The 26,393-nt window shown below is 37.8% G+C and overlaps 1 protein-coding gene across 4 annotated transcripts in view; it reads left to right on the forward strand.

The window, feature by feature from the left end:
- Nucleotides 1–26,393, forward strand: part of LOC131146417 (histone deacetylase 15) — a 104,721-nt gene that overhangs the window by 50,139 nt on the left and 28,189 nt on the right. For all 4 annotated transcript variants that reach the window (XM_058096014.1, XM_058096013.1, XM_058096015.1 and 1 more), the window contains 3 exons: nt 15,531–15,656; nt 15,800–15,850; nt 16,200–16,268. In XM_058096014.1, the coding sequence (XP_057951997.1) occupies nt 15,531–15,656; nt 15,800–15,850; nt 16,200–16,268 (246 nt within the window). The remainder of the gene's footprint in view (nt 1–15,530; nt 15,657–15,799; nt 15,851–16,199; nt 16,269–26,393) is intronic.

A 26,393-nucleotide genomic window follows, 5' to 3' on the forward strand; every position in this document is an offset into this window, starting at 1 on the left:
ACAACATGCTCTTCAGCCAGAGGAATTCACATGTCATATGGACTATGGCCCTATACTTGGACTCAACACTTGAGTTTGCAACAATGGTCTATTTCTTATTTTTCTAGGAATCACCAGATTACCACTCACAAACGCATGGCATTTGGTCTTGTATCTTCTATCAAAGGGAGACCTAGTTCAGTCGTGTATCCTGAACATGAATGTGACCTTGATTTTGATATAGGATGCCTTTCCCTAGGAGCCTTTTAGGTACTGTCGATGGCCATTTTGACCGAATGCCCAAAACGGAGGTTGGCATGCTTTTTGCTTATTCCTTTTTTTTTTTTTTTTTAAATCTTTTGTTTTTGTTTTTTTTGTTTGCCGTGTTTTGGTCATTTTTGACCATCCTGGGTGATTTGGGACAATCTAGAACTTTAAGGTGGGGTCCAACAGTGATTTTGACCTTGTGCACGCAAATTAAGACAAAACTCTTGTCATCCCGAGCATTTTTGCCCACTTTCTGCCTAATCTGACTGCGCTGGGTGATCCGAAGTATCCTAAAATGGTAAGAAAAGATTTGATAGTGATTTTGACCTTGGCCACACATCGAGGCAAAATTCCTGTAATTTTTGGGTTTTTTGGGTCCTTTTCTGCCAAATTTGACTGCACTGGGTGATTCGGGGTAGTTCTGAAATGGTGAGAAGAGGTCTTACAGTAATTTCGACTTCGAGCAGGCAAATTGAGGCAAAACTTTGTTGTTTCTGGTTTTTCCAGTATTTTCCTGCCATTCTTGACTGCACCGAGTGGTTTGGAGCAATCCAAAATACTAAGGTAGTGTCTCCTAGCAATTTCACCCTTTGAAACGAAAATTGAGATAGAAGCCCCGTAATTTTAGTCTACGGCTGGCTTACTTTTTTGCCAAATATGACTCTGCTGGGTGATCCGGAGCAGCCTGAAATGGTAAGGAGGGCGAAATTATAATTTTTTATTTTTGCACAAAGATCGAGGCAAAATTTTGCTTTTCTATAATTTTCAGACATTTTTGCATGCTTCTAGAATTTTTGGTGGATCCTGCATTATTTTTTCTTTAATTTAATAAATTTTTTTTTAAAAAAAATTAAATATAATTTTACTAATAAAATATTCAGTTTTAAAAAAAATGAACATTAAAACAATTTTAAAAAAAAATAAAATAAAATAAAGTTAGCATGTGTGTGCATGCGCCTGCATGTGGCGCCCACGCCCAGCTGCACTGGCCCCCCCTTTTCTGATTTAAATTTTTTTTTAAGCAATTTTTTTCCATTTCTTTCAATCGTCTCTTCTCTCTCTCTCTTCCCTCTCTTTTTTCTATAAAAAGCCCCCAAAGGGGCTCTCGGGGGTGTGTCTCTCTCTCTTTATCTCTCTTCTTTTCTTCTCTTTCTTCTTCTTTTTCTCCTTTGCTTCTTCTTCTTCTTGTATCAAATTTCTTTGAGAAATTTGATTTTATACGGATTTCAATTTCACAAGACCATTATTGGATGGTGACCTTATCCTTCAGGTTTATGAAAGAATCTTGCTAATTGTTGGAATTTGAGTGTTGGACTCATTTTCTGAGTTTTCTTTTGAATTTGATTCAAAGAGATTTTGATGTTTTCCCTGATTTTTATAAATTTGTTCCTGTAAATCTTGGGTTATTTGTTTAAGGATCTTAATTTTTTCTTTTAATTGAACTTTCTCCTTTTGCAAATCTTGAACCGAAGTTCTCTTTGGTTTTGATTTAAACTTTCCTAGAACTTCTTCAAAACTTGGAATCCTCTGGTAAAGTCATTGGTCATTGAGATTTTGAACTTTCAGTTTTGTCAAGAATCACTTATATGGGGCAAATAAAGAAAAACTTCAAATAAATTATAAAGTTCCTATGACAAGAGTCTGCAATCAAGGAGTTTGTTTTAAAACAAGCTTTGTTCTAGTAAAAACAATTACTCATCCAATAATCCTTGGTTTACCATTTCTCTATCTTCTTACCCCCTTCCAAATTACAAATGAAGGAATCTTGACAAATTATGTGGGTAAAAAGATATTATTCAAGTTTTACCTTCCACCTATAGAAAGGTAATTAAATCTCTTAAAATAGAAATCCATAGAAAATGAAAAACAGATAAATACAATAATCCAAGAAAAAACCAACCAGCTCAATTTTTTAAAGGAAGAATTAAAATATGAAAAGATAAAAAGAGGCCTTGAAAATAAAAAAGTTAAAGAACAAATTTCGAATTTACAAGATCGAATAAACAAAGAGATATGTGTAGAAATACCAAATGCTTTTTGGCAAAGGAAAAAACACAGTGGAATTACACTATGAAGACGACTTTACTGATAAAAATATTCCTACCAAAGCTAGGCCAATCCAAATGTCACCAGAAGTTCTAGAATATTGCAAAAAAAAATACAAGATTTATCGAACAAAAATCTGATAAAAAGGTCAAAGTCACCATGGAGCTGTGCAGCATTTTATGTCCAAAAAGCTTCTGAAATTGAAAGAGGCGCTCCAAGATTGGTAGTAAATTATAAGCCCCTAAACAAAGCCTTGAAATGGATCAGATATCCAATACCCAATAAATCCGATCTTATCAAAAGAATTTATAACGCAAAAATATTCTCAAAATTCAATATGAAATCAGGGTTTTGGCAAATCTTCTCAAAATTCTTCTTCTTTGGTTTTTTTCCTTATCTGGCAGTGTGTGTGTGGGCGTGTGTTCAGGGTGCGCGCTGAATGTGTGTGTATACTTTGTCTTCTTCTTCTTCTTTGGTTTTTCCCCTTTTCTGGCAGTGTGTGTTAAGGGTGCGTTCTGAATATGTGTGCATACTCTGTGTGTTGTGTTGTGTGCTGTGTATGTATAGTGTGTGTATGTTGTGCTCAAGTGTGCTGTGTGGGTGTATGCATGTGTGCATGAATATTGCATGTATGTATGTGGTGCATGCATGATATGTGTGTATGCATGGAGTCGCATGATTTGCATGCATGTATAGGTGATGGCATATGCATGATGGCATGGATGTACATACATGCATTTATGTTTATATATGGATGCATATTGACATATGTTGCATGCATGTATTTGTATGAATGTATGTGGAAGCATAATCATGCATGTATGTCTGTGCATGCCATGGATGATGATGCATGGACATATGCATGTGCATGTTTGTGGATGCATGAATATGCATGATGAATGATGATGCATGGCATGCATGTTGGTATGTGCATGGATGCATGATGCATATGTATGTACATGAATGATGGATGCATGGTTATGCATGTACATGGGTGGCATGCATGGATGCATACATATGGGAATGTGCGTATTTATGTAGTATGTGTATATGAATATGTATGTATATGGTTATATGGTTTTTTTTTTGTTTAGTGTATTAAGGTATATGTAAGTATGTATTTAGGTGTACGCGAGAGCTTTGTGCACCGGACTCCCCTTTATATATATATATATTATATACATATATATGTGCATGTTTATGTGTATTAATGCTTATATGGGCTTGTGTATAATATATGTGTGTGTGTATATAGGTTCCAATAAGTATTTATATATATATATATATATATGTGTGTGTGTGTGTGTGTGTGTGTGTGTATGTATGGGTATTACTATATATTTGTATAGATGTATATACTATTATTTATATGTGTGTCGTTTTGTGCATATATATATATATGTGTGTGTGTGTGTGTGTGTGTATGTTTGGGTATTAGTATATATATGTGTGTGTGTGTTGATATTTATATTTGTGTATAATGTCTATATGTGTGATAAGTATAGTACAAGATATACGTGTGCGAAATATATATATATATATATATATATGATCTTGTATGTATGTGTGTGTTTTTTACATGTACTTTTGTTTTGATGCATGCTTTATTGTGTATTTTATCCTGCTTTTATTGGAAATCAAAAAAATTCCAAAAATGTTGAAAATTCCAAAAATATGAGTCTTTGTTGTGTGATTCTCGTAGTCTATTTTTGGCTGAGGATGGGATAACAGGGGAAATTCTACTGTATAGCGTTTTCCTCACTTTATCTCTAGACATGACAAGAGTCTGAATCTTCGAGAATCGTATGATTTGAGAAGGGTTAGTGCTTTGATCAACAAAGTTAGACCGAACGAACCATTTTTAGTTAATTTTGTGTCAGAGTCTTCTTTTTCTCAAAAATATTTTCAAAAATCCCAAAAATATTGTGTTTTTGCATTATTTTGTCGATTTTCAATAACGCCGATGATGATGTCCTAGATTTTAAAAAATTCATGCATTTCACTACACGTTGCCACTCAAACTCCCGCATTTTCAAATTCTATTTTTTCAAATGCCGGTAATACAAACCCAGTCTCCTTTCCCTAAACCTTTGGTTTCCCAAGCCGATAATACAAGCCTGGCATTTTTCAAACCAGCAGTTTTCTTTTCGTTAATCACCTTCACCCTCATTATCATATTTTCACCAAAACTTAGGGTTTTGAGGCCAACCCCTTTTAGACCAATACTCTGGGCTTCTCGAAGCCATGCTAGAGTGCTTGGGCAGTGATTCTATCATTGGATGACCAAAAGAGGTCTTTTCTCTCTTATTTTCTTTTTCTTTTCTATTTGAAGGCAACACTTACGTAATTGTAGTAACCGTTTTGCAAACGGATTACCTAAGGGGTGCTGAGAGGCTAATTATCATTGAGATGATTGATTGATAAGCTTCTTAATGCACAAGTGTACTCCCTAACTCTAAATCTGGTTTTTCGCAGATTTTATGCAGGGTTTTCTTTTATTTTCCATGTGTTTTCAAAAAAAATAAGGCGACGACTTCATTTTTAAATGTTTTTACCCCTTTTCATTAAAAATTCCTTTCTTTTCTCATTTGGGGACTGCCAATTCCTCTTTGTTGGCACCCCTGGACAGAATTCGACCTCAATTGGTACCAACAAGATACTAACAACACAATTCCAATGACTTTTTTGCGGAGAATCAAATAACCGTCTTACTACACTCATTGCAAAAGATATGTTTGGTTTAGTGACTATGAGGGAGCTTCTTGACAAATGTGTCGTCAGAATTCAATTAACAATTCACATCTAGTAGAAATTGTTGTTAGGATCCACAGGTGTATTAACTAGTTTAGATCCCAACAACCCACTTACCTTCAAAAAGGTCTAGAATGTACTACCTTTATGACTGGATGACCATTGACCCCTATAATATATGTGGATGCTTCTTTGCCCAATAAGTATTTCAATGGTCCCAAATATTTAGTCTAAAACTTTGTCAGTGGAAAATGTTTAAGGTGTTATATACCTTGACTGTCATGAGTAATAACAATATCATCCACCTATACAACTAAGCTAAATCCTATTGAGTGATGTAATAGCCAAGGATTGATGGGGGCTAAAGAGCTAAATAAATAAACTGATGCATGCATAGTGACCAAGGAGAATGTGTCAGAGTAGTCTAAACCATAAACTTGAGTGTCCCTTGGCAACGTGGCAATAAGGTAAGCCTTTAGGTGAGTCACCATTTGTATTGTCCCTTATGGTATGCACCCTACCACCACCGACCACATACATAAGACTTGTAAGTAGTGAAAGTTGAGGTGTAGTCCCAAGAGGGGGGGTGAATTGGATTATTAAAATTTCTTTTAACTTCCTTTTATGAATTCTTTGACTTCTTGTTGATTTAGCAATCACAGCAAAGAACTTAATTTCTTATTCAATCCACAATCCAAAACTTAACACAAACTTTAAACAATCAACCAACAATCAATCAACAACTTTAAATTAAACAACCAAAGACACCAACTTAAGATATAATATGCAACTTCTTGAGAATTCTCGGCTTTTACACGATTTCAAGATTTTTTCTTGTTTGCGGCCCTGTGAATTTATGTAAGCCCTGTGGTTAATGGATTTGATTTCTCCATTTGCTGCACAATCAACGCTCTTTCCAAGAGTTTAGACTTTAAATAAACTGTCAGTTAATATGTCTTGAGTGTTGAATCAATCAACGTACTCCCTTATAGTTTCCGCAATTTATTGATCACCAACGTACTCCCTTTCGATTTCCGCAATCCCAAAAACAAATTAAACTTCAGTTTATTTAATTTCCAAACTACGTAGTATTTATGATCAAGAAATTATATCATCCATGCAGTATATAGGTATGCTGAAAAATAAAGAGAGTAAGGGAAAGAGAAGGAGACCAAGGTTTTTACGAGATTCAGCTTATCCCTAGCCTACGTTCTCGTCTTAGGCAAACCACCTAAGGATTCCACTATACCTATTCCTTTCTGAGCGGAACAAAACCTTACACACTCCTTTAATAGGCTAGAGCAATCACCTCTCCAAGCGATACCCCACACTTGGGCACTCCTTCAATAAGCTAGAGTAATCATCTCTCTAAGCGATACCTCACGCTTGGTCAACGATCCAACAACCCGGAATCGTCCAAGAACTACAAGAAACACAAAATAATTGCTGCGTACAAGAACACTCTCTCAAAGAGCAAATTAGTACAAATTCAGCACTATGTACTTCAGAATTTAAATATCAAAATGAAATAGAATTGAAGCTCAAGTTAGATTTCACTAATTCCTTCTTTAAATGAATATCAGCAGTAGGAACTCAGTGTAGGATGGATCAGCAACTCAGAAATTCAGCAAATCGGATTTTGCAGTAAGTGAGCAAGAGAGAGCTTTTCAAGAGCAAGTTGCTTTCAGCAGATTTTTCAATTCTTTCTTTCTTGGTGTAAATTTGATTTGAAAAAAACATATATTTATAGGCTTAAAAAAGTGTTTTCGTGATGCCCAAGTTTACTTGGAGTATCTTCCAAGTTTTTAGAAAAATTGGGGCACAAGCAACCTTAATTTGAAATTTGAAACATTTAAAATTTCTGACCATTAACAGTGTTCGGACAACTAAACTTTCGGGTTCAGTCTTCTAAAGTTCCTTAAAGTTTTGAAAAATTGAACTGGACACAGGGTTAGACGTCTGAAGCATAGGTTCAAACTTCTGAAGTTCCTGTTTAGACGACTGAACTAACTGTTCAGACGTCTGAAGGTGTTCATCCTGTTCTATGTTTCAAAAATAAAATCTTCAGTCTTCTAAATTAAATCTTCAGACTTTTGAAGAAATTCTTCAGACATCTGAAGTAAAACTTCAGTCGTTTGAGGTGCTTATTCAGACTTCTGAGGATTCTCCCCAGTCGTCTAGGCAGACCACTTTCAGAATTTTCATTTTACTTTTCTAAAATCCTTTTTGCTCTCTTGCTTTGATTTGTTATAAAACATTTTTCAGGTTTTGAAATAAGGTCTCTAAGTCAATATTTAACCCTAGAAGAGTTTCAAACATATTTCCATAAGATATTTAAAATATGAAGTACTTACATAAAGACTTCTTAAGACTTTGACATTCTAAGTGCTTGAGTCTTCATGCTTGCCTTTCTTTGGCTTTCTTGTCTTCAAGCTTTAAGCTTTTAGCAAGTTTTTCTTTAACATCCACACTCTCATGATTTTCAAGCTTTAATAGATATCATCTTTGAATTCACGCTTTAATGTTCTTTAAGCTTCGTTTGATCATCATTCTTAGGCATATAAGCTGTCAATGATTCTCATGAGCAATCATCCTTGTATTCATATACTTGAATCCTAAAATATCATTACTCAACCAAATATGTTAAGTTTCTCTTGATTGTTATCATCAAAATAAGATTGTAAGCCTTGTAAGGCCAACAAGTTGAAAGTGGCCCAAGCTCCCAAATATTATGTTTTAACTTTTATATAAAGTATGCATTTTTTCATCCATTGCACTACACAAACTTGGGAAGGGAAACAAAGGATAGAGTAGTAATATAACAGTAATATGAAGGTGACAAAAAATTCATAATAGACAAAGGTTGAATTTTGATGTTGGGTACACATACATCCAAATATATGAGGAGGTAGGGGGAGACAATGGAGCAGCTCAAATGAGAACAAAACAAGGTATCTTACCAACAAGGACAAAAAAAATGTCATTCTGTTGATAATGGAGCAAGCGATGTGCATGACATCACCCTAAAAAAACTTGGGGGAAATTCATATTCAACAAGGTGAGGGTGGGCCTTGGATCAATGGTAAGCTTAGTCCTTTTTAATTGATTGATCACAAGTTTGAGTCTAAGAAAACATCCTCTCTACATAAAAGCAGGGCACAAACATGTACACTGTGACGACCCTCTTCCTACCCTTACAAAGCAACTTCAATGATATGTCTATTTTTCCCCCTTTGCAACTCCACTTGTGCTGGAGTGTGGGCACAAGATGACTAGTGAATCATTCCAGATCTAGTCATATAGGTAGTGAATTAGGTGCTGAAGTACTCTTTTTGGCATTCTACAAAGTGTTCTAATAGGTAAATTGAATCAAGTCTTCATTTGGAATAAAAGGTACAAAAGATACTAATAATAAAGCGAAGCCATTCTTGAGTAGTCATCAACAAATGTAACAAAATATCTTAAATCCATCTTTGACATGGGATGACTGCAATCCCAAACATCAAAATGAACTAACATAAAAGGGCTAAGAGTTTGTTAATTGACTCAAGCAAATGAGAGAAAATGGTGCTTTCCTAAAAATAGAACACAGATGACTTAACTTAGGCAAAGGCTGTTTTAGCTTATCCAACGAAGGATGGCCAAGTAGATAATGGATTTGAGGTGGTGTCGTAGTATTAGTACAAGCGCTAGAAGGAAACAATAACTTAAAGTAGTATTGTGTCCTATGAAAATCATCTTCCTCATTTTCAAATCGAAGATAATTAGAATGGGGAAAGAATATTATGGAAAAATTATTTGATTTTGTCATCTTTCTAACAGATATAAGATTAAAAGGGAATTTAGTAATATATAGAACAAAAGAAAGAGGGAGGAAGTAGGGTGACTACCCCCTATTTTGGTAATTGTAGTGATGTAACGATTAGTAAACGTAACATGAGGTATGCCATCTTGAGGCGTGGGAAATACATCGGTTGCTCTTGTCATACGGTCAGCGGAATCTACAACCCAAGGACTATTGAAATATTGGATGACCAACAATTTGTAGCGTTACCTATTTGAACGAGGGATGCAATAGGAAGAGATTCTTGTTGTAATGCTTCGTCACGAGCCAAGCTTGTTCAGGGCATTATGCTTGCCTGTGACTGCTTGTCTCGTGTGTTGGGGATGGGTTTCCATCATGTAAATACTAGTGTAGGTTTATTTTCTACTAGTTGTTTCTCTCTATGCCAAATAAGGCAGTATGACTCCTCGGTCACTTTGATGTTTCGTAGTGTCAAGATGAGAATTGCATGTAAATCTCTTTAGGGGAGGGTGAGTGTTCATCAATCTTGTAAAATTCACTAGCTATTGTTAACGTGTTTAGCCTACTTGCCTCCCTAACTAAACACACAATGTTAACGGAGGTATTGTTAAAAAATTATGGTACTTCAATGTTTACTGTTTGCTTGCCACTGCTTTCATAATTGCTTACTGCTTCTATTGATATTTGATTGAATGTTAATGAAAGTGTTTCGCGGATGAATTGTGGTAAATGATAGGCTAGCTAGTTAAGCAAGAGTGCTTTAGCTAGCGCTGCACGTTCCTTTCACAAAGTTGCCGAAATAGTCGACTCGTGACACCTGGTATCAGAGCTTGGTTAGTGGAAACGTGAATTCAATTACCTTCCTTGTGGGATTGGGAAGCTTTGGTAAATGACCATGGCACCAACCAATGCTGAGAGAATCAATGCGCTGGAAGCACAGGTTGAGACAACTGCCAACAATGTGGCCACTCTGAGGGGACTTGTTGATGAAGTGATGGAATCACAAAAGCATCAAGCAAGTTTGATAGGTGAAATGTCAGAGGACTTTCACCATACTGTGGAAACTTTGCAATCTCTGATAGCTGATCTAGATGCAAAGATAAATCTGATGGTTTTTGCTATGGGAAACTCTTAACACTTCAGGGTTTAGCAAGACCAAGGTACCAACCCAAGACGTATGGGGGTGCCCATGATTCTAAAGAGTTGGAGAACTTCTTGTTTGATATGGAGCAGTACTTTCACGCTGTGAGGATGACCTTAGAGCAGGTGAAAGTGGATACTGCGACCATGTACTTGGTTGGTGACGCCAAACTGTGGTGGCGTACCAAGTGCAATAAAATTGAAAATGGACGCTGTGTATCGGATTGTTGGGCAGACTTGAAGAGAGAGCTCAAGACCCAATTCTTTCCTAAGAACGTTGATTATAATGCTAGGAAAAAGTGGAGAGACCTTAAGCATACTGGGTCAATAAGAGAATACGTGAAACAATTTTCTTCTTTGATGTTGGATATTAGGGACATGTCGGAGAAGGACAAGTTGTTCTATTTTCTTGAGGGTTGAAGCTGTGGGCAAGAACTGAACTTGATAGGCAGAGAGTTCAAGACTTGTCCACCACACAAGCTACCGCAGAATGCTTGACTGGCTACGTTGGTGATAACCCCGGCTCATCCAAAGAGTTTGGAGGAGGGGGAAACAGTGGAATGTCTTTCAAGAAAGGCAAACCCAAAAGTGAGGGAGTCGACTATGAAGCATCAACTTGAAAGGAAGCTTCATCGTCGCGAGGCTTCAACACACCCAATGGAAAGGGTAAAATTTCATGCTATTTGTGTCGAGGCACTCACAGAGTTATTGAGTGCCCACACAAGAGATTACTTAATGCCTTACAAGCTTCCACTTCGGGACAAGTGGTGGAAAGCGATGGAGAAGAGGAGGATACCCCGAGGGTGGGTGCAATGTGTTAGGTGAACACATTGGAAAAGCAGATGAAAGTTCCAAAAGCTACACAAGAAAAAGGATTGATGTTTGTGGACTTGAGAATCAATGGGAAGAGTACCCTCGCTATGGTGGATACCGGGGCTATTCATAATTTTGTTTCGCAACTAGAAGCATGGAGACTCAACTTATCCTTGGAGAAGGCTACAAGACACATGAAAGTAGTGAATTTTGTAGCCCAGCCTATTCTGGGAGTAGCCAAGCAAGTGATTGTGAAGCTTGAACAGTGGGAAGGTCATGCGAATTTCACAGCGGTGCCATTGGATTACTTTCTAGTCATTTTGGGAATGGAATTCCTAAGGGACACGAAGGCAGTGCTGATGCCTTTTTCTAGTTCCTTGTGTCTGATGGGAGATTACCCTTGCATGGTGCAAGCCGTTGCAACGAAAGGAGACGATGGGAAGTTTCTTTCAGCCATGCAACTCAAGAAGGGATTGAGAACGAGTGAGCATACATATCTAGCCACGGTGGTGGTAGATGAAGAAGTAGGCCAAGAGCGGATGCCTATGACCATCCAAGTGGTGTTGGATGAGTAGGAGGTGATGCCGGATAAGCTGCCTCATAACTTGCCTCCACGACAGGCTGTGGAGCATGGGATCGAGTTGTTGCCAAGAGTGAAACCACCTGCTAAAGGGCCATATCGGATGGCGCCTCCAGAGCTAGCAAAGTTGGGGAAACAACTTGACGAGTTGTTGGAAGCGAGATATGTTTGCCCTTCCAAATCATCGTTCGCAACATCAGTTTTGTTTCAGAGGAAACACGAAGAGCATCTATGGAAGGTGTTTGACAAGTTGAGGGAGAACTGTCTGTATGTGAAGAAAGAGAAGTGCTTTTTCGCTCAGCGGAGCATCAAATTCCTTGGTCATGTGATTGAGCAAGGTCATAACCGGAGGGATATGGAGAAGGTAAGGGCGATTCAAGAATGGAAGATCCCCAAGACAGTGAAGGAGTTGCGTTCCTTTTTTGGCCTTGCCGACTACTACAAGATTTGAGGAGAATGACTCCAATGACAGAACTATTGAAGGAGAGGTATTATTAGTTGCACATGCGAGATGATGTGGTTCATTACACCCGAACTTGTCTCACTCGCCAACAAGACAAGGTGGAGCGGAGGAAGATTGCAGGGCTGCTGGAGCCCCTATCAGTTGCATCCAAACCATAGGAAAGTGTCTCACTGGACTTCATCACCAACCTACCCAAAGTGGGAGATGCAGAGTCTATACTTGTGGTTATAGATAGGTTTTCGAAGTATGGTACGTTCATAGCCGCACCAAAGTATTGTTTGGCAGAGGAGACAACACAATTGTTCTTTAATAAAATTGTGAAATATTGGAGGTTTCCCCAAGACATTGTTAGTGACCGAGACTCAAGATTCACCGGCACTTTCTGGACAAAACTTTTCAGAATCCTCTATTCACAACTTGAAATCTCTTCGAGTTACCATCGATAGATTGACTGAGTGATTCAATGGGCTATTGGAAGAGTACTTGCGCCATTTCGTCAACGACAACCAAAAGAATTGGGTGCAACTACTTGATGTGGCTTAGTTTTGTTTCAATGCCCAAAGGAGCTTGACACCAACAAGAGCCATTTTGAGCTTTGTACAGGCTAGCAGCCGTTGTTACCTTACACAGTGGGCGAGTATAGAGGAAAGAGTCTCCGGGCGTACATATTCACCAGAGAATGGAGACAGAATGCAAAGATTGCTTGAGCCTATCTGGAGAAAGCTTCGATGAAGAAGTGGGCAAATCTGGGGAGAAAACTGCAACACTTCAACTTAGGTGACTTGGTGCTTGTTAATCTCAATCCTAAACATATTAGGTCACTATGAGGATGAGATAGGAGACTACTTCGCAAATATGAAGGACCAATCCCCATCTTGGCCAAAGTCGAGAAGGCCTTTTACAAAATTGACCCTCCGACTTGGATGAAAGTGCATCTTGTGTTTCACGTCAGCTGCCTCAAGCCATTCAATGCTGACATTGACAATCCGAGCAGAAGTTAGTCAAACAGAGCAGAGTTGAAGATAGTGCAACCTGACAGACATGAAGCTGAAGATATCCTTGCAGATAGAGAGTTCATATCCTCAAGGAAGAAGTGGTGGGAGTTCTTAGTGAAGTGGAAAGGCCTTGGTGATGAATAAATCAGCTGGATATATGCGGATGATATGCAACCACTCGTGGGCAAAGTTGAACTGTACCTAGCGTCAAAGTCTATGTGGACGTTGACCGCATAAGTGGGGGAGCGTCACGAGCCGAGCTTGTTTAGGGCATTATGCTTGCCTGTGACCACTTGTCTCGTGCGTTGGGGATGGGTTTCCATCACGTAAATAGTATTGTAGGTTTATTTTCTACTAGTTGTTTCTCCCTATGCCAAATAAGGCAGTATGACTCCTCGGTTCCTAGTGTCAGGATGAGAATTGCATGTAGTGTTCATCAATCTTGTAAAACTCACTAGCTATTGTCAACGTGTTTAGCCTACTTGCCTCCCTCACTAAACACACAATGTTAACAGAGACGTTGTTAATGAATTTCGTTGCTTCAATGTTTACTACTTGCTTGCCACGACTTTCATAATTACTTACTGCTTCCGCTGATATTTGATTGAATGTTAATGAAAGTGTTTCGTGGATGAATTGTGGTAAACGATAGGCTAGCTAGTTAAACAAGAGTGCTTTAATTAGCACCGCACGGTCCTTTGACAAAGGTGTGAAAATAGTCGGCCCGTGACTCTTAATAGTGCAAGAACTTTGAATAATCTTCCTCTGAGACAAATATAGTGCACTAATCTTTGGTGGATGAACTAGTGGAATCTGTGGTGGTTGCTTTGGAAACTTGTGGGGGCCTACAATGAAAATTCTTCAATTGAATAAGCCCCTTATTTGCAGTAAGTACACTTGTGTGGGGTACCTCTATTACGGCCATTCCTTCCTCTATGATTACTCAAACTGCCTGCGAAGTGGGAGCTTCAGTTACTACCCTGCTAATTGCCAAAGCTACTCTATGTGGCAAACAACCTTTTCATAACTAGAAGTTGACCCCCACAGATTAGGGGCCGAGGAATGAGTGCAGGAGCAGGGAGACAGCCCAGGGGAGTAAATATTAGCAAAAAATGCAACTCTGCATTACCAAGAATCTGTGATCTGACTGGTTCGATCTCGGGCTTCAAACCTGATGGGGCCTGAAGAATTGTCATGATTCCCTCTGCTTTTGCACCTAATACATATGAGTCAGATTACTAGAATACAAGATTTAAGCATAGTCAAGTATCTCCTTAGCAGTAGTTAAGTGGCAGACACATTGTAGCAATCTGAGGTGTCATTGAGTTCACAAGAAGGAAACTATCATCACATCTTCCTGGACCCAAACCTCTTCCTCCTTTTCATCATGGGGGTTTGATTGAAGAAGGTGTTTGAGCTCACCTAGGCCAGTCAAATATATCTTGACTACCTTAGACCATTATAAGTATTACCCCAATTAAGTTTTTCGTTTGTAATTTGTGGCAACATAGAGCAAGAAAAACTCTTGGTGTTTATCAATTCAATCACCAAGATATAACAATGGATGGAATGAACTTGCTTTAGACTAATAAAAGTTACGTAGAATCAATAAATACCATCCTAGCGGAAGCAAAGGTTTATGCAGCAGGTTCGCAGAAAACTGTTATGAACAAACACAATCACCAAAATTCAACCGTTGGACAAAATTGTGGGTATTCGCAGGCCTTTTGACTTCAAAAACATCTATAGGCCTAGAAAACCTAGACCAACCAGGCTGGAGTGAAAAAGCTTTCCAGAAAACTCCTCATGCACCAACATGTGTGTCGACTTGCAGAAGGTGATTGGCACATGAAGGTATGTGCACTAGCAGCTGGAGATAAAATTTCAGGGCAACCTAATTGCACCATCTGAATGCAACTATGATGCTAGTTTTTCAAGAGGAGGTCTAGAGCTATTGCTGGCAGGAGAGGTAGTAGTGGTATAGGTTTCCAGAGACGATTCCATTCAAGACTATGTTAACCTGGTCGGCCACAATGTTGTTTAGGGTTTGAGCATTTTCTGTAAAACTGTGCATGAAAATTCCCTATGCCCCGGCATATGTGCTTTGGCCTGCAGAGAGTGATTGGCGCATGAAGGCACATACACTAGCAGCTGGAGATAAATTTTAGGGCAACCTAATTGGCAAATGCAACCACGATGGTAGTTTTTTGAAAGAAGGTCTAGAGCTATTGCTGGCGTGAGAGTTAGTGGTGGTGTAGGTTTCCTATCAAGACTATGTTAACCTGATTGGCCACATTTTCTGTAAACTCTGCATGATGATATGACAGCTTCAGGGCTTTAGGGTTTCTAGGATCATAGCTTTGATACCATTTTAACAAGACGAAAGCGAACAAAAAGAATTTGTAACACACTGACATACAGTAGAAACACAACTGGTAACAGGTATAGAGTGGTCTTCTTTGTATCTCTTATGTAATTTGCTGTGTGGTCGAAGGGGCTGTTTTGATGTAATTTTTGTTCTATTTTTCTGGTGAATATTTTGTTTATTTAGGAGAATTCTCTGTCCTTTGGTATTATTTTTCTCTCTTATTAATCTTCTATTTCTATCAAGAAAATGGTATTATTCTTCTCTCTTAATAAATTTTCTTTTTCTATCAAGCAAATCTAGCACTTATATTCCTTTCTAATCAGGTTCGTCCCCCTGGTCATCATGCTGGTGTAAGACAAGCCATGGGGTTTTGCCTCCACAACAATGCTGCAATTGCTGCATTGTCAGCTCAGGTCTCGGGGGCTAAGAAGGTTTTGATTGTTGACTGGGTAAGGCCAGTAACACTTGTGGTTATGTTCGTAACGTAGTTTCACTCGTCCACATAGAGGGCCATCTTTGACAGTTTCGAACATGACGTGCAAATGCTTTTGAATCTTAAGCTGAAGTTCCATTTTTTTTTTTTTTTTTGCAGGATGTACATCATGGAAATGGCACGCAGGAAATATTTGAATGGAACAAATCGGTATGCCATGTAAACTAAAATTTAATTTGCCACTCATGCAAGTTTTTTACAAGCTACTTATTTCATGTGAAATGGCATACTGGAGTAGGCAGACAGATGAAACTAAGCTGTTTGTAGTATGGTGCGTTGTAGCTATTCGAAATATTTTGACACTGGATTGTTGTGTTTAGGCACTTGCGTAAAAATTTAATGTTGTTTAATTATAAAACTGTTTCAAGATTTTTGAGGTTTAATGATAATTAATAAGCATGGGTTGAGACTACGATTTGAGCTTTTTGGGATGAAGTAGCTGGACTTTTTCTATGTCAATTTCAATCTTCCTTTGTTGATGATTTGAGCCTTTTTATAGGTCTTGTATATATCTCTTCATAGACATGAAGGAGGAAAGTTCTATCCCGGTACTGGAGCAGCTAATGAGGTACTTGAAATTCTTTAATCTATTTTCGTATTTTTTCTTAATCTTCTTCTTCTTCTTTTCATTTTTTTTTTCTCCACATGAACTCCTTCTGTTAGCTAGCCTATCTGAATGAAGTATTCCTTGAGTGGACATGCAGTAGGGGTATGGCTTTTTTCCATACATAGTTGTCAAGGAAGTTACATATCTCTATGCTTTCTCGAATCAGAATACTGAATTTTTTATGATGTAGTTCTTTTCTGTGTTATTTTTAATGGTAAAACAAATTTGTTAAGAAGGAGAAGAGAGAATAAAAAAGAACAGAATACCAAAGAATCCCTAACAAGCTCTAATTAAGAAAACTCTCCTAAAACCCTTCCCATCATGGTTGACAGAACTACTTGGATTTGCCAATTCATGATGTTCTTTCTTTGCTTTAGGTTTAGCACCATCCAATGGTAAGGTTGCTTCTTTGTGACAGGTCATGTTTCTAGTCTAAGGAAACAGCCTCTCTGCATAGAAGCAGGGGTAAGGCTGTGTACACCGTGATGCCCCTCTCCCTACCCTCACAAAGCAGGGAGCCCTGTGGCCCAAGGACGCTCTTTTTACCATCCATACAAACTTCATTCCTTCTGGTGACTACTGAATGCCAAGTATTTACCCAAAACCTCCTCCTCAAAAGCAGGTATATCCTCCAACCCTTCAAATGGAGAAGGAGGCATGTGAGAAATATCCCCAAGTTCTTTAGAAGAGTCGGACATTACCAGAATGTTCATGAAATCATCCAACAATAAACCACTGTTACAGATGAAATCACTATCATATTCACTGTCTTTTTCTGAAGGAACATCGCATTTCTTTTCCTTCTCAATTGGACTTCCTCCACCACTCTTATCTAAGCCTGGCTTTGAACAATTCTGAAGACTCCTTAATGAAGAAGTTCCCTGTGAAGTCTCTTTTTAAGAGTTTGCTCACAGACTCTGTTCTCAACCTTATTACATCTCTTGTCATCCTTGATATCACCAAATCTGCGCACCATGTCTGACGCAAATCATTGCTGATTCACTTTTATCCTGACCTCCAACAGGCAGAAACTCCTGCTCCACCACAGTCCTTTCAAAATTAACATTGACCCCAAAAAGCTCTCTTGACATTCAATCAGGAGAGGATTTATCATGCTGAGACAACCGACTATTCCCAACAGTACTCCTTACTACAGTGTTAATACTGTATATTCATTCACATTAACTTCTAAATGCTCAGTTACAAAAATTTTAGATAGACAATCAATATTTTCATTAATTGAAAATGGTTTGATTTACTCTGATTTTTGTCTCTGTCATTATAGCTAGTCAAATTCAACTGTCTGTAGGTGCCTTTAGACAAGTGTTCATAGGCATGATATTATGGCTTGGAAAAGGAAAGGATAGGAAAACCTTGTGGCAATGCACTATTGTGGATGTTATTTGGTGTGTTTGGTTGGAGAGAAATGCCAGAATTTTCAAAGGGGTGGGACCAACTAATAATTTGGTTAGGAGTAGAGTGTGGTTTATCTTGTGTCACTGTGGCTGTCGGCCAATGGCTGTTTTCGTCATGTTTCTCTGGAAGATCTATAGCAGGACTGGTTGGCTCTGTATCACTGAGTTGGCTTTCAGATTATGATGACCTCCTAGTGTAATTTTTGTTATTGTTGTAAAGGAAGGATTTCTTATGCTCCCGGTTTGTCTTTTTTTTTTTTTTTTTTTCCCAATATTTTCTTTTGTTGTACGTTCTTATCTTTTCTAAAAAATTTCTTTGTTTGAAAAAAAAGAGTGATAGGAACCTTACTTATGGTGTACTGGTGTGTACTTTAGGTTGAAAAACTTGGTGGGGGGTTTTTTTATCACATTGAAGTTGAAATATATAGAAATGTATGGATATTGGTAGACAATTATGCTCTGCTGCATTAGCTGGCCGGAGCCGAAACTCTGTTGGAAATAAAATCAGATGGATTTAGACTTATTTTTGTGCAGTTTGGTAGGATGGAAGATTCATAGGTTTAAATTTTTAATAATGATTTATTTGAGGTTGAAAGGTGCTTTATTTTCCTTCCCAACTCATCACCCAACATGGTGAAGGCCATGGGAGAGATATCAGGTGAGAAGGATGGACGATTCTGCAACAAAGTCACTGAAAAACCTTGTGCAAATTAATCCTTGCACAAAGGTTAGGAGCCTGCAGCAAAGCAAGCATGGGAGATTTGAATCCATTATGAAAGTCACTGACCTATCGCAGAATTCATAGCATCTCACTGAACAAGCAAGACAGGTCTGACAGGAAATCTTCACGGGAACATGTGAAGTTTCTAATCCTTTCCAGTATGGTTTTATCACTATGTTGATGCAGGTGGAAGGCTCTGACATTGCTATAACTGGGATGATGGATGTTGCAAATGTTCAGATACAGTGTGACTATTTGTCAAGAGAGACAGAGAGGTAACCATGTTGATCAAGTTGTCTCTACAAAAAGGGGCAACATACAGTCAGAGGGTTGGGATAGTACACAGAGCATGTTTTGGTTGACTGGCACTTAGAGGTCAGACAGTAGATTCTGATAATAATGCTGCAATCTATTGACTGTGCTTGATATTCAGTACTAATGTTTTCTATTTGAACAAGAACTGGATGGAATTGCTCCTGTATGGAGGCTCTGCCTGATTTTGAACTTTTTGATGATAGTTGGAAGTTCCCTGATTAGACTTGAGAGAGGCAGTTGGTTTTTAGAGAAAGGAGACACTCAGATACAGGGTCTTCAAATTCTGAGCAGCCTGATACTGTTTTTAGGAACTTCTTGAGGCACAGAAAGCTTTGTGGCTGAGGAAACTTCCGATGTTATTCTTTTGGGTAGTCTTGAATCTTCTCATTGTTTTCCATTTCCTTTGGTTCATTCTCTGCTTGTAACACCATGCATGAGTTTTCAGGTTCTCAAGGGGAGGATGTTGTTTCTGAAAGAGGCATTTCGCCTATACCTGCTGATGTCTTAAATGAACAGAATTATCTGTTGTGCCAATGGGAGTCGGGTCTTGAAAGAAGGGTTATGATTTTAGGACCACTAAGGGATGAGGGGAACTGCTGGGACCCACCAGAATTGTTGTATAAAATGGATTGCAAGTTAGTTAGGTCAGGAATTGTAGTTAGTTGGGGAATATGAGTTAGGTCTTGAAGTAAGGGTTATGACTTTAGAATCACCAGGGGATGAGAGGGACGGCTGGGACTCACCAGAATTGTTGGATAAATGGATTGTAAGTTAGTATGTTAGGTCATCAATTGTAGGTTGTGAGGGGATATGAGGTTTGCTTTCAAATTGGAAACACAGTAGGTTCTTTTGTGTTTGTTTTATTGGATGTTAAGGTAGGGGTAATGGTGATTTACTTCACTTTATAGGACTAACTGCCCTCGGTTGAGGGGTTTTTCTAGATTAGATTGGGCAGCAGCTTATGATTTTTGTTTTCCTAATTGATGCTTTGGGAAGATTTTAATGTTATTAGATCCACAAATGAGAAATAGGGAAGTTCTAGGATCACTCTAGCACGAGGGGAATTGACTTATGCATCAGGGGGCGTGATTTGAGAGATATTCCTCTTTCTATTGCTCTATTCACATGGTTTTTTGTTGGGAATAGGATGCCTCTCAAATTGATAGATTTTTGTTCACTACAGAGTGGGAGGATGCTTTTCTTAGTTTACTCAAAGAAGTGCTTCCTTGAGTGATCTCAGATCACTGCCCCTTAGTGCTTGAGTCTAATGTTGTGAAGTGGTGCCCTACTCCTATTGGATTTGAGAATTTGTGGTTGAGGCATTATGTTTTTCAAAGGTTGGTTAAGGAATGGGGGTGTGAGCGAAATGTGAAAGGGTGGGGGCAAGGGGGAGTTGGTTGTGCTATGAGGAGATTGAAGTTTGTAGAAGAAAACTAAAAATTTGAAATGTTGACGTTTTTGGTGCTTTTTGGTTTCCTAATTGGTGCTTTGGGGAGATTTTAATGTTATTACATCCACTAATGAGAAATAGGGAGGTTCTAGGATCACACCCAGCATGAGAGCAATTGGTTCATTTATCATGGAGTGATTTGAGAGATAGTCCTCTTTCTAATGCTTTATTTACATGGCTTGCTGTTGGGAATAGGATGCATCTCAGATTGATGGATTTTTGTTCACTACAAAGAGGTAGGATGTGTTTCCTAGTTTACTCAAGAAGTGCTTCCTTGAGTGATCTCAGAGATTTCAAGCTTAAGGCTTGAGTCTAATCTTGTCAATTGGAGCTCTACAACTTTTAGATTTGAGAATATGTGGCTGAAACATTGTGCTTTTCAAAGTTTAGTTAAGGAGTGGGGGTGTGAGTGAAATGTGAAATGGTGAAGGGGGGAAGGGGTTGTTCTTTGAGGATATTGAAGTTTGCAAAAGAAAAGCTAAAAATTTGGAATAAGGATGTTTTTGTTGAAAGATATACTAGGAAAAGAGTTATATTATTGGGATAGGGTAGATAGATTATGGGTGGAGGGCCTTCTCTCAAAAGAATTAGTTGCTGGAAGAGTTCAATTGTCGATGAGTTTGAGCAAGTTATTTTTTGATAGGAGGTGAGTTAGAGGCAAAATGCTAGAAGGATAGGTTATATGAGGATGTTTCATAGGGTGGCTATCAATAGGAGGAGAAAGAAATTTATGAAGAAACTAAAGGATGATAGCGGAGTGGTTACTAGGGATTGTTCCTGTATTACATGAATATGATTGTTGATTTTTATAAGGAAACCTGTTTTCAAAGGAGGATTTGGGTAGGACTGTGATTGAGGGATTGGATTGGTGCCTTATTTTGGGATAAAGTTGACATGGCTCAAGAGGCCCTTTGTGGAAGATGATATTTTAGATGCAATGTTTGAGATGGATAGAGAAAAGGCTCCTAGGCTGGATGGTTTTGCAATGGTTTATTTTTTTGTTATTTATTTATTTATTTCTAGAATTGTTGAGAACTTTTTGAAGGCTGATCCTAAGAAACATGGACACCTCTAAAAGCATGAAGTGTTTGTATTGGCTGTGTATTAGATATTGACACCTACCTGACACTCTTCGACCCGTGTTGGAAATTTATTTATTTATTTATTTTTTTGGACATGGCGAGACACTTCACGACACAACGAAGACACCTCTTGGACACTTCTTGCACTAAAAAGCAGCATTTTGTTGCCCTTATTTAATTTTGTTAGAAAAATTCAAAAAAAAAAAAAAAACATAGGTTGAGAGACTGAAATTCAAGAGGTTTTTGACATTGGAGTGGTTGGACTTTGGAGCTCCAGAGCCACTACGCTAGCCTTGTAGAGCACCATCAAACCTCCTAGCCCCTAGAATTTCCCTCTTTTCTAAAGCCATCACTAGTTTGTGACTCTATTTATCTTTTTTTTCTTTTAAATTTCTTGATGGGCCATGGCCATTGCCCACCATTAACCATGCCCTTGAGTTGTTTTTATTTTTATTTTTTATTGTTGGACCAATACTCTACAATATGAATGTAGATGATGATTTTGAAGGTGTGGTTTGTAAAATGTGTAATTGATAATTTTGCATAATGTTGCATATATTTGATTTTTCTTGAAGTCTTATCTAAGTGACTAGAGAGGCCATATGTTGGTTTGGAGCTTCTATGGGCTTGTGACAGGGAAATGCTCTTCCCTGTTTTTTATTTATTGTTGTGTCCACCACCACCATGCTGCCGTCATCGCATTGTTGTGATTGTCCCTCCCCCCGAACTTGATCCATCGCTCTCTCTCTCTCTCATTAAAAGGTTGTGTGCGGTAAGTTTCTGGTCTCCATTGCACACAGCCTCCATCCATCACTGTTGTAATCTGCCGGCGAGATTTTCTCTCTCTCAATTCGTTTTCTCATCTTGATTCCTTCTCTTTCACTTTGATTTTCTTGCGACCTGAACTCTCTCTTTCCTCTCCTCTTTATCTGTGGATCATGGTCTTTGAACTTCAATCTCCTTTTCCTGCTGTCTTCAATTTCTATTTCTCTCTCTTTAGACCTATTTCATTCTCTTCTTGGTTTGCTCATTCTTGCAATCTAAATCTAATCTTTGATCTTCCAAATCTACTTTTAGGTTTCACTAAGGATCCTACATTGATCTAGAAGACCAATTGTGGATAGGGGTACATCTGGGATCTAGAAGAAGAATTGTGGCTTGGGTTACTGGCTTGTAGACTAGGTTTTGATTTTGATTTGTGTGCTTAAGCATTAAACTGCACGAGGCATGTTCTTATTCTAGCTTTGAAACACACTTTGGACTTATAAGCGTGAGATATTTAATTTCATTTTTGTGCATCGTTTCAAGGATTCAACAGTTTACGTGTGTGCATATAGGAAAGGAGCTAAGTTTATGTTTCTATTGATTGATATATGTGCATGGAATCTTGATCTTGCTCTAGGTTGTTTGGTAGATAATTTTGAAATGGACATAGGTTAATTAAGGAATAGATTCCTTAGATAAGGGTTTATGGGATTCTAGTTTTCATTCTTTGAGTTTGAAAATAGTTTGCATCAACTATGTATTGACTTCCAAAAAGATAACCTGCGTCGATTATGTTGAGATACAAAACTTGTGAACATTTTTATCCCAAGGATATTATGATTTTCAAGTTTAACATATGCATTTTAACAACATTCTATCTTCAAGAACAACTTGTATTCATTCAGATTTCAAGTTCGAGGATGCACAACTTACGTATTTCTGTTTATGCACTAGTCATTTTTCCACCTTAGATTTTCGAAAACAAAAATGTATGCGTATGATTCTTTTCTAGTTTTCAATACAGAGCTACAACAATTATTTACTGAATTTTATCAATCAACAATCTTTAGACACATGCACTCGGCGTATGTAGCACTAATAAAGTACTTTTGTGGAAAAAGTCCTTATCTGAAAAAGTACTTATCCAAAAGTAGTCTAAGATAACTTTTTATAATTACTTTTCCAAATAAATACTTTATAAAAAAAATTACTTTTTTATAAAATATTTATTTTCCTTTAAAAAAAAGTTTGGAAAACTACTTTTTGAAATAAGTACTTAAGTGTAATCAAACACTACTTATTGACATAAGAACTTATAAAAAGAACTTTTCTAGGAAAGTACTTATTTTCTAAGATGTGCCAAACGGGGGCTAAATGCCCTAAACATTTATACACGCTGCCAATCCCATGCCAGATAAAGGAGTAAGATTGTGTTAGGTAGTTGACAGCCAAAGTTAATTTGTCATATCTGTATGATATGAATCCGTGCCAAATATTAGTTGGGCTGTCCCCTACGAGTGAGGCATTGCACTTATGCCACCCAGGTATAGTGAAAAATGGACAAGGGTGGGCTAGGCCAAGCCATTCTAGATGAGAGAGGTTAAAGAAGTTTGTACAAGAAATTGGGGTTAAATTAACAACTTGGAATATGGGAAAACTTATGGGTAAAGACATGGAGATATTTGACACAATGATTAGAAGAAAAATTAATGTAATTTTCCTTCAAGAGACTAATTGGGTAGGGGGGGGGGGGGAAGCTAGAGAAATTGAAAAATTAGGATTTAAACTTTGGTACAATGGAAAAGTAAAACATACAAATCGGGTGGGAATCATTGTAGACAAAGACTTAAGAGATAGCATGTTAAAAGAATAGGGGACATTGTCATAAAAATCAATATAGCTCTAGGCCAAGAGTTAATAAATGTTATTAGTGTGTATGCTCCCCTACTAGGCTTAGCAGAAAACCTTAAAAGACAATTTTTTGGGGAATATATGGATAGGATCATATGAGGGATACTAGGGTTTGGAAAAACATTCATAGGGGCTGATTGGAATGGACACATTGGAAAGGTTATGAGAGGATACATGGAGGCTATGAATATGGAGATTAAAATGAGCCCGGTAATATGATTTTAGATTTTTCCATGTCATACATACATACATACATATATTGATATATATATATATATAGCAAAAGAAAGTTTCGTTAATAGGAAAAGAATTTATGAGGGAGGAACAAACATCTCCCGAGAACGTTTTGGAACAAACTAGAAATAAAGGAGTGAGAACAACAAAGAGAGAAGATCAACAAGCCAGCATGTTCCTCCAGCCTCTCTGTAAATCCTGAAAACTAGCCCTTCTAAAAATCCAAAACTGATGCGCCACAATCAGGCCAAACACTAAATTTTGTCCCAAACCAGCACCCTATTTAAATTTTTCCCAGGAAAAATCCATGCATTACACTCCAACCATGTATCCCGTAAAATGCTAATAGGCCATGCTTCCAAAATGCTGCCTTATCCTTCTTTCTTTGAAAGTCAGCGAAAATAAATGGCTAACAAGTCTTCCACCAAAATACATACTTAGCTTGCTCCCATATTTCTAAAAAGCTTATTCCAAATCCTCCAAGCAAATTTGCAGTGCAAAAGAAGATGAAAAGCTGTCTTGGGTAAGTTCAGTGGCAGTGGAGGATGTCTTGGCAGTTTCTTTTGTTGGTTTTGGCAGGAAGAAGGAGAGGGCAGCACTCTGGAAATGTGCTTTCTTTGCAGCATTTTGGGGGTTGTGGATGGAGCATAATGTGTGTATTTTTCTAGGAGGTAGTTCACATTTGCTGGTTTGGGAAAGATTCATTATTTGGCTTCTTTTTGGTGTGTGAGGTTGGGGAATTTTAAGGGGTTGAGCTTTTTTGATATTCAGTGTGATTGGCAATTATGTGTTGGATTATTAGCTTGTGTTGGTTTTATTTGTTTTTTCAGTTTTCTGATTTTTTTTTCTATGTTTTTTATTTGGATTTTTCCTGACTTTGCTGAGGGGATGCCTTATTCTGTTGGCTATATATTCTCAATCTATTAATGAAATCCTTTTACTATTTAAAAAAAAAAACCAAAGCACACAAACATCAGGAGAGAGAGCCTTCAAAAATCTTCTGATTTGCAGCTAATTATTATTATTATTTATTTTGTTAAGCACAACCAACCAAGTGAAAGCCTTATTTTTTATGGAACCTTGGCCTTGCAAATAATAGGATTGAGTGGAAATGAAGAATCTGAATGGATCAATAGTTCAAAAAAAGATTTGCAAGAATATACTCCCGACTGATCGAAAGACCAAGAACGAACATCCCTTCTCAGAAAGAATACTCTCATTCAATAAGGATAACAAATAAGACAATTCCATTTTTTCCCTATCATTAAGAGGTCTCCTAAAGTGGAGATTCAAGGAAACCAAAGGAATACTCAGATCACCTATGAAGAAAGATATGGCTCTATTTTTCTTGGAGTTCGAACAAAAGTGACTAGGGAAAAAAGCATCCCCAGCCATGGGTCTTTTCAGAAATGGATATGTGAACCTCTCCCCACCTTAAGTTTAGAGTGAGAGTTGAATGAAGGATAAATCTGAGAAATGGACCTCCACAGACTCCCCAAAGAGCATCTTAAATCAACATTGGTATCCCACCCATTCTCATCCAACCCAAACTTACTTCGTATTGCTCTATAGTGGGATTGTTTAGTCTGAAGTTCCCTGTGTTCTTTTGTGGTTTTCTTTTCTTTCTGCCTTCCCACTTCTCTGTTTTTGCCCCTCTTTTTCTCCCTGTAATTTGTTGGCAGACATCTATATATAGAATTCTCACAATTGATCAGCTAGTTTGGAAATTGGATAACAACTAAAGAGGTAATCTATATATTATCCACTCCAAATTTACTATAGTTTTCTATCCTTCTTGGGACTTTTGTATTGGAACATTGGTTCTAAACTATAAATCGTTGGCGATTTCTGATGCCGTATCAAACATTAAACAAAATAAATAAGAATGATTCGCTGATACCGGTGCCGTTTAATGATTCGATGGTAGCAGTGCCATTTACTCAAATTGCTAGTAAGAAATGGTGATATCACCGTCATTTGAACAAATTGCTATATATATCAGATTGTAGACAAATTGAGCCAATTAAATGAAAAACATAGAAATAGAAGCCAATTAAATAAGAAGCAGAGAAGTAGAATTTGTGGGGACTTGATTTTTTGTCATTCTTAATGGCAGTATGACACCATGACTCTATATTTGCCACTTTGTTACATCTATAGCAGATTTAGTTTTTAAATTTTGGACATGTTGAT

This window comes from Malania oleifera, chromosome 13 (assembly GCF_029873635.1).
Source record: "Malania oleifera isolate guangnan ecotype guangnan chromosome 13, ASM2987363v1, whole genome shotgun sequence".
Taxonomy (NCBI): Eukaryota; Viridiplantae; Streptophyta; class Magnoliopsida; order Santalales; family Ximeniaceae; genus Malania; species Malania oleifera.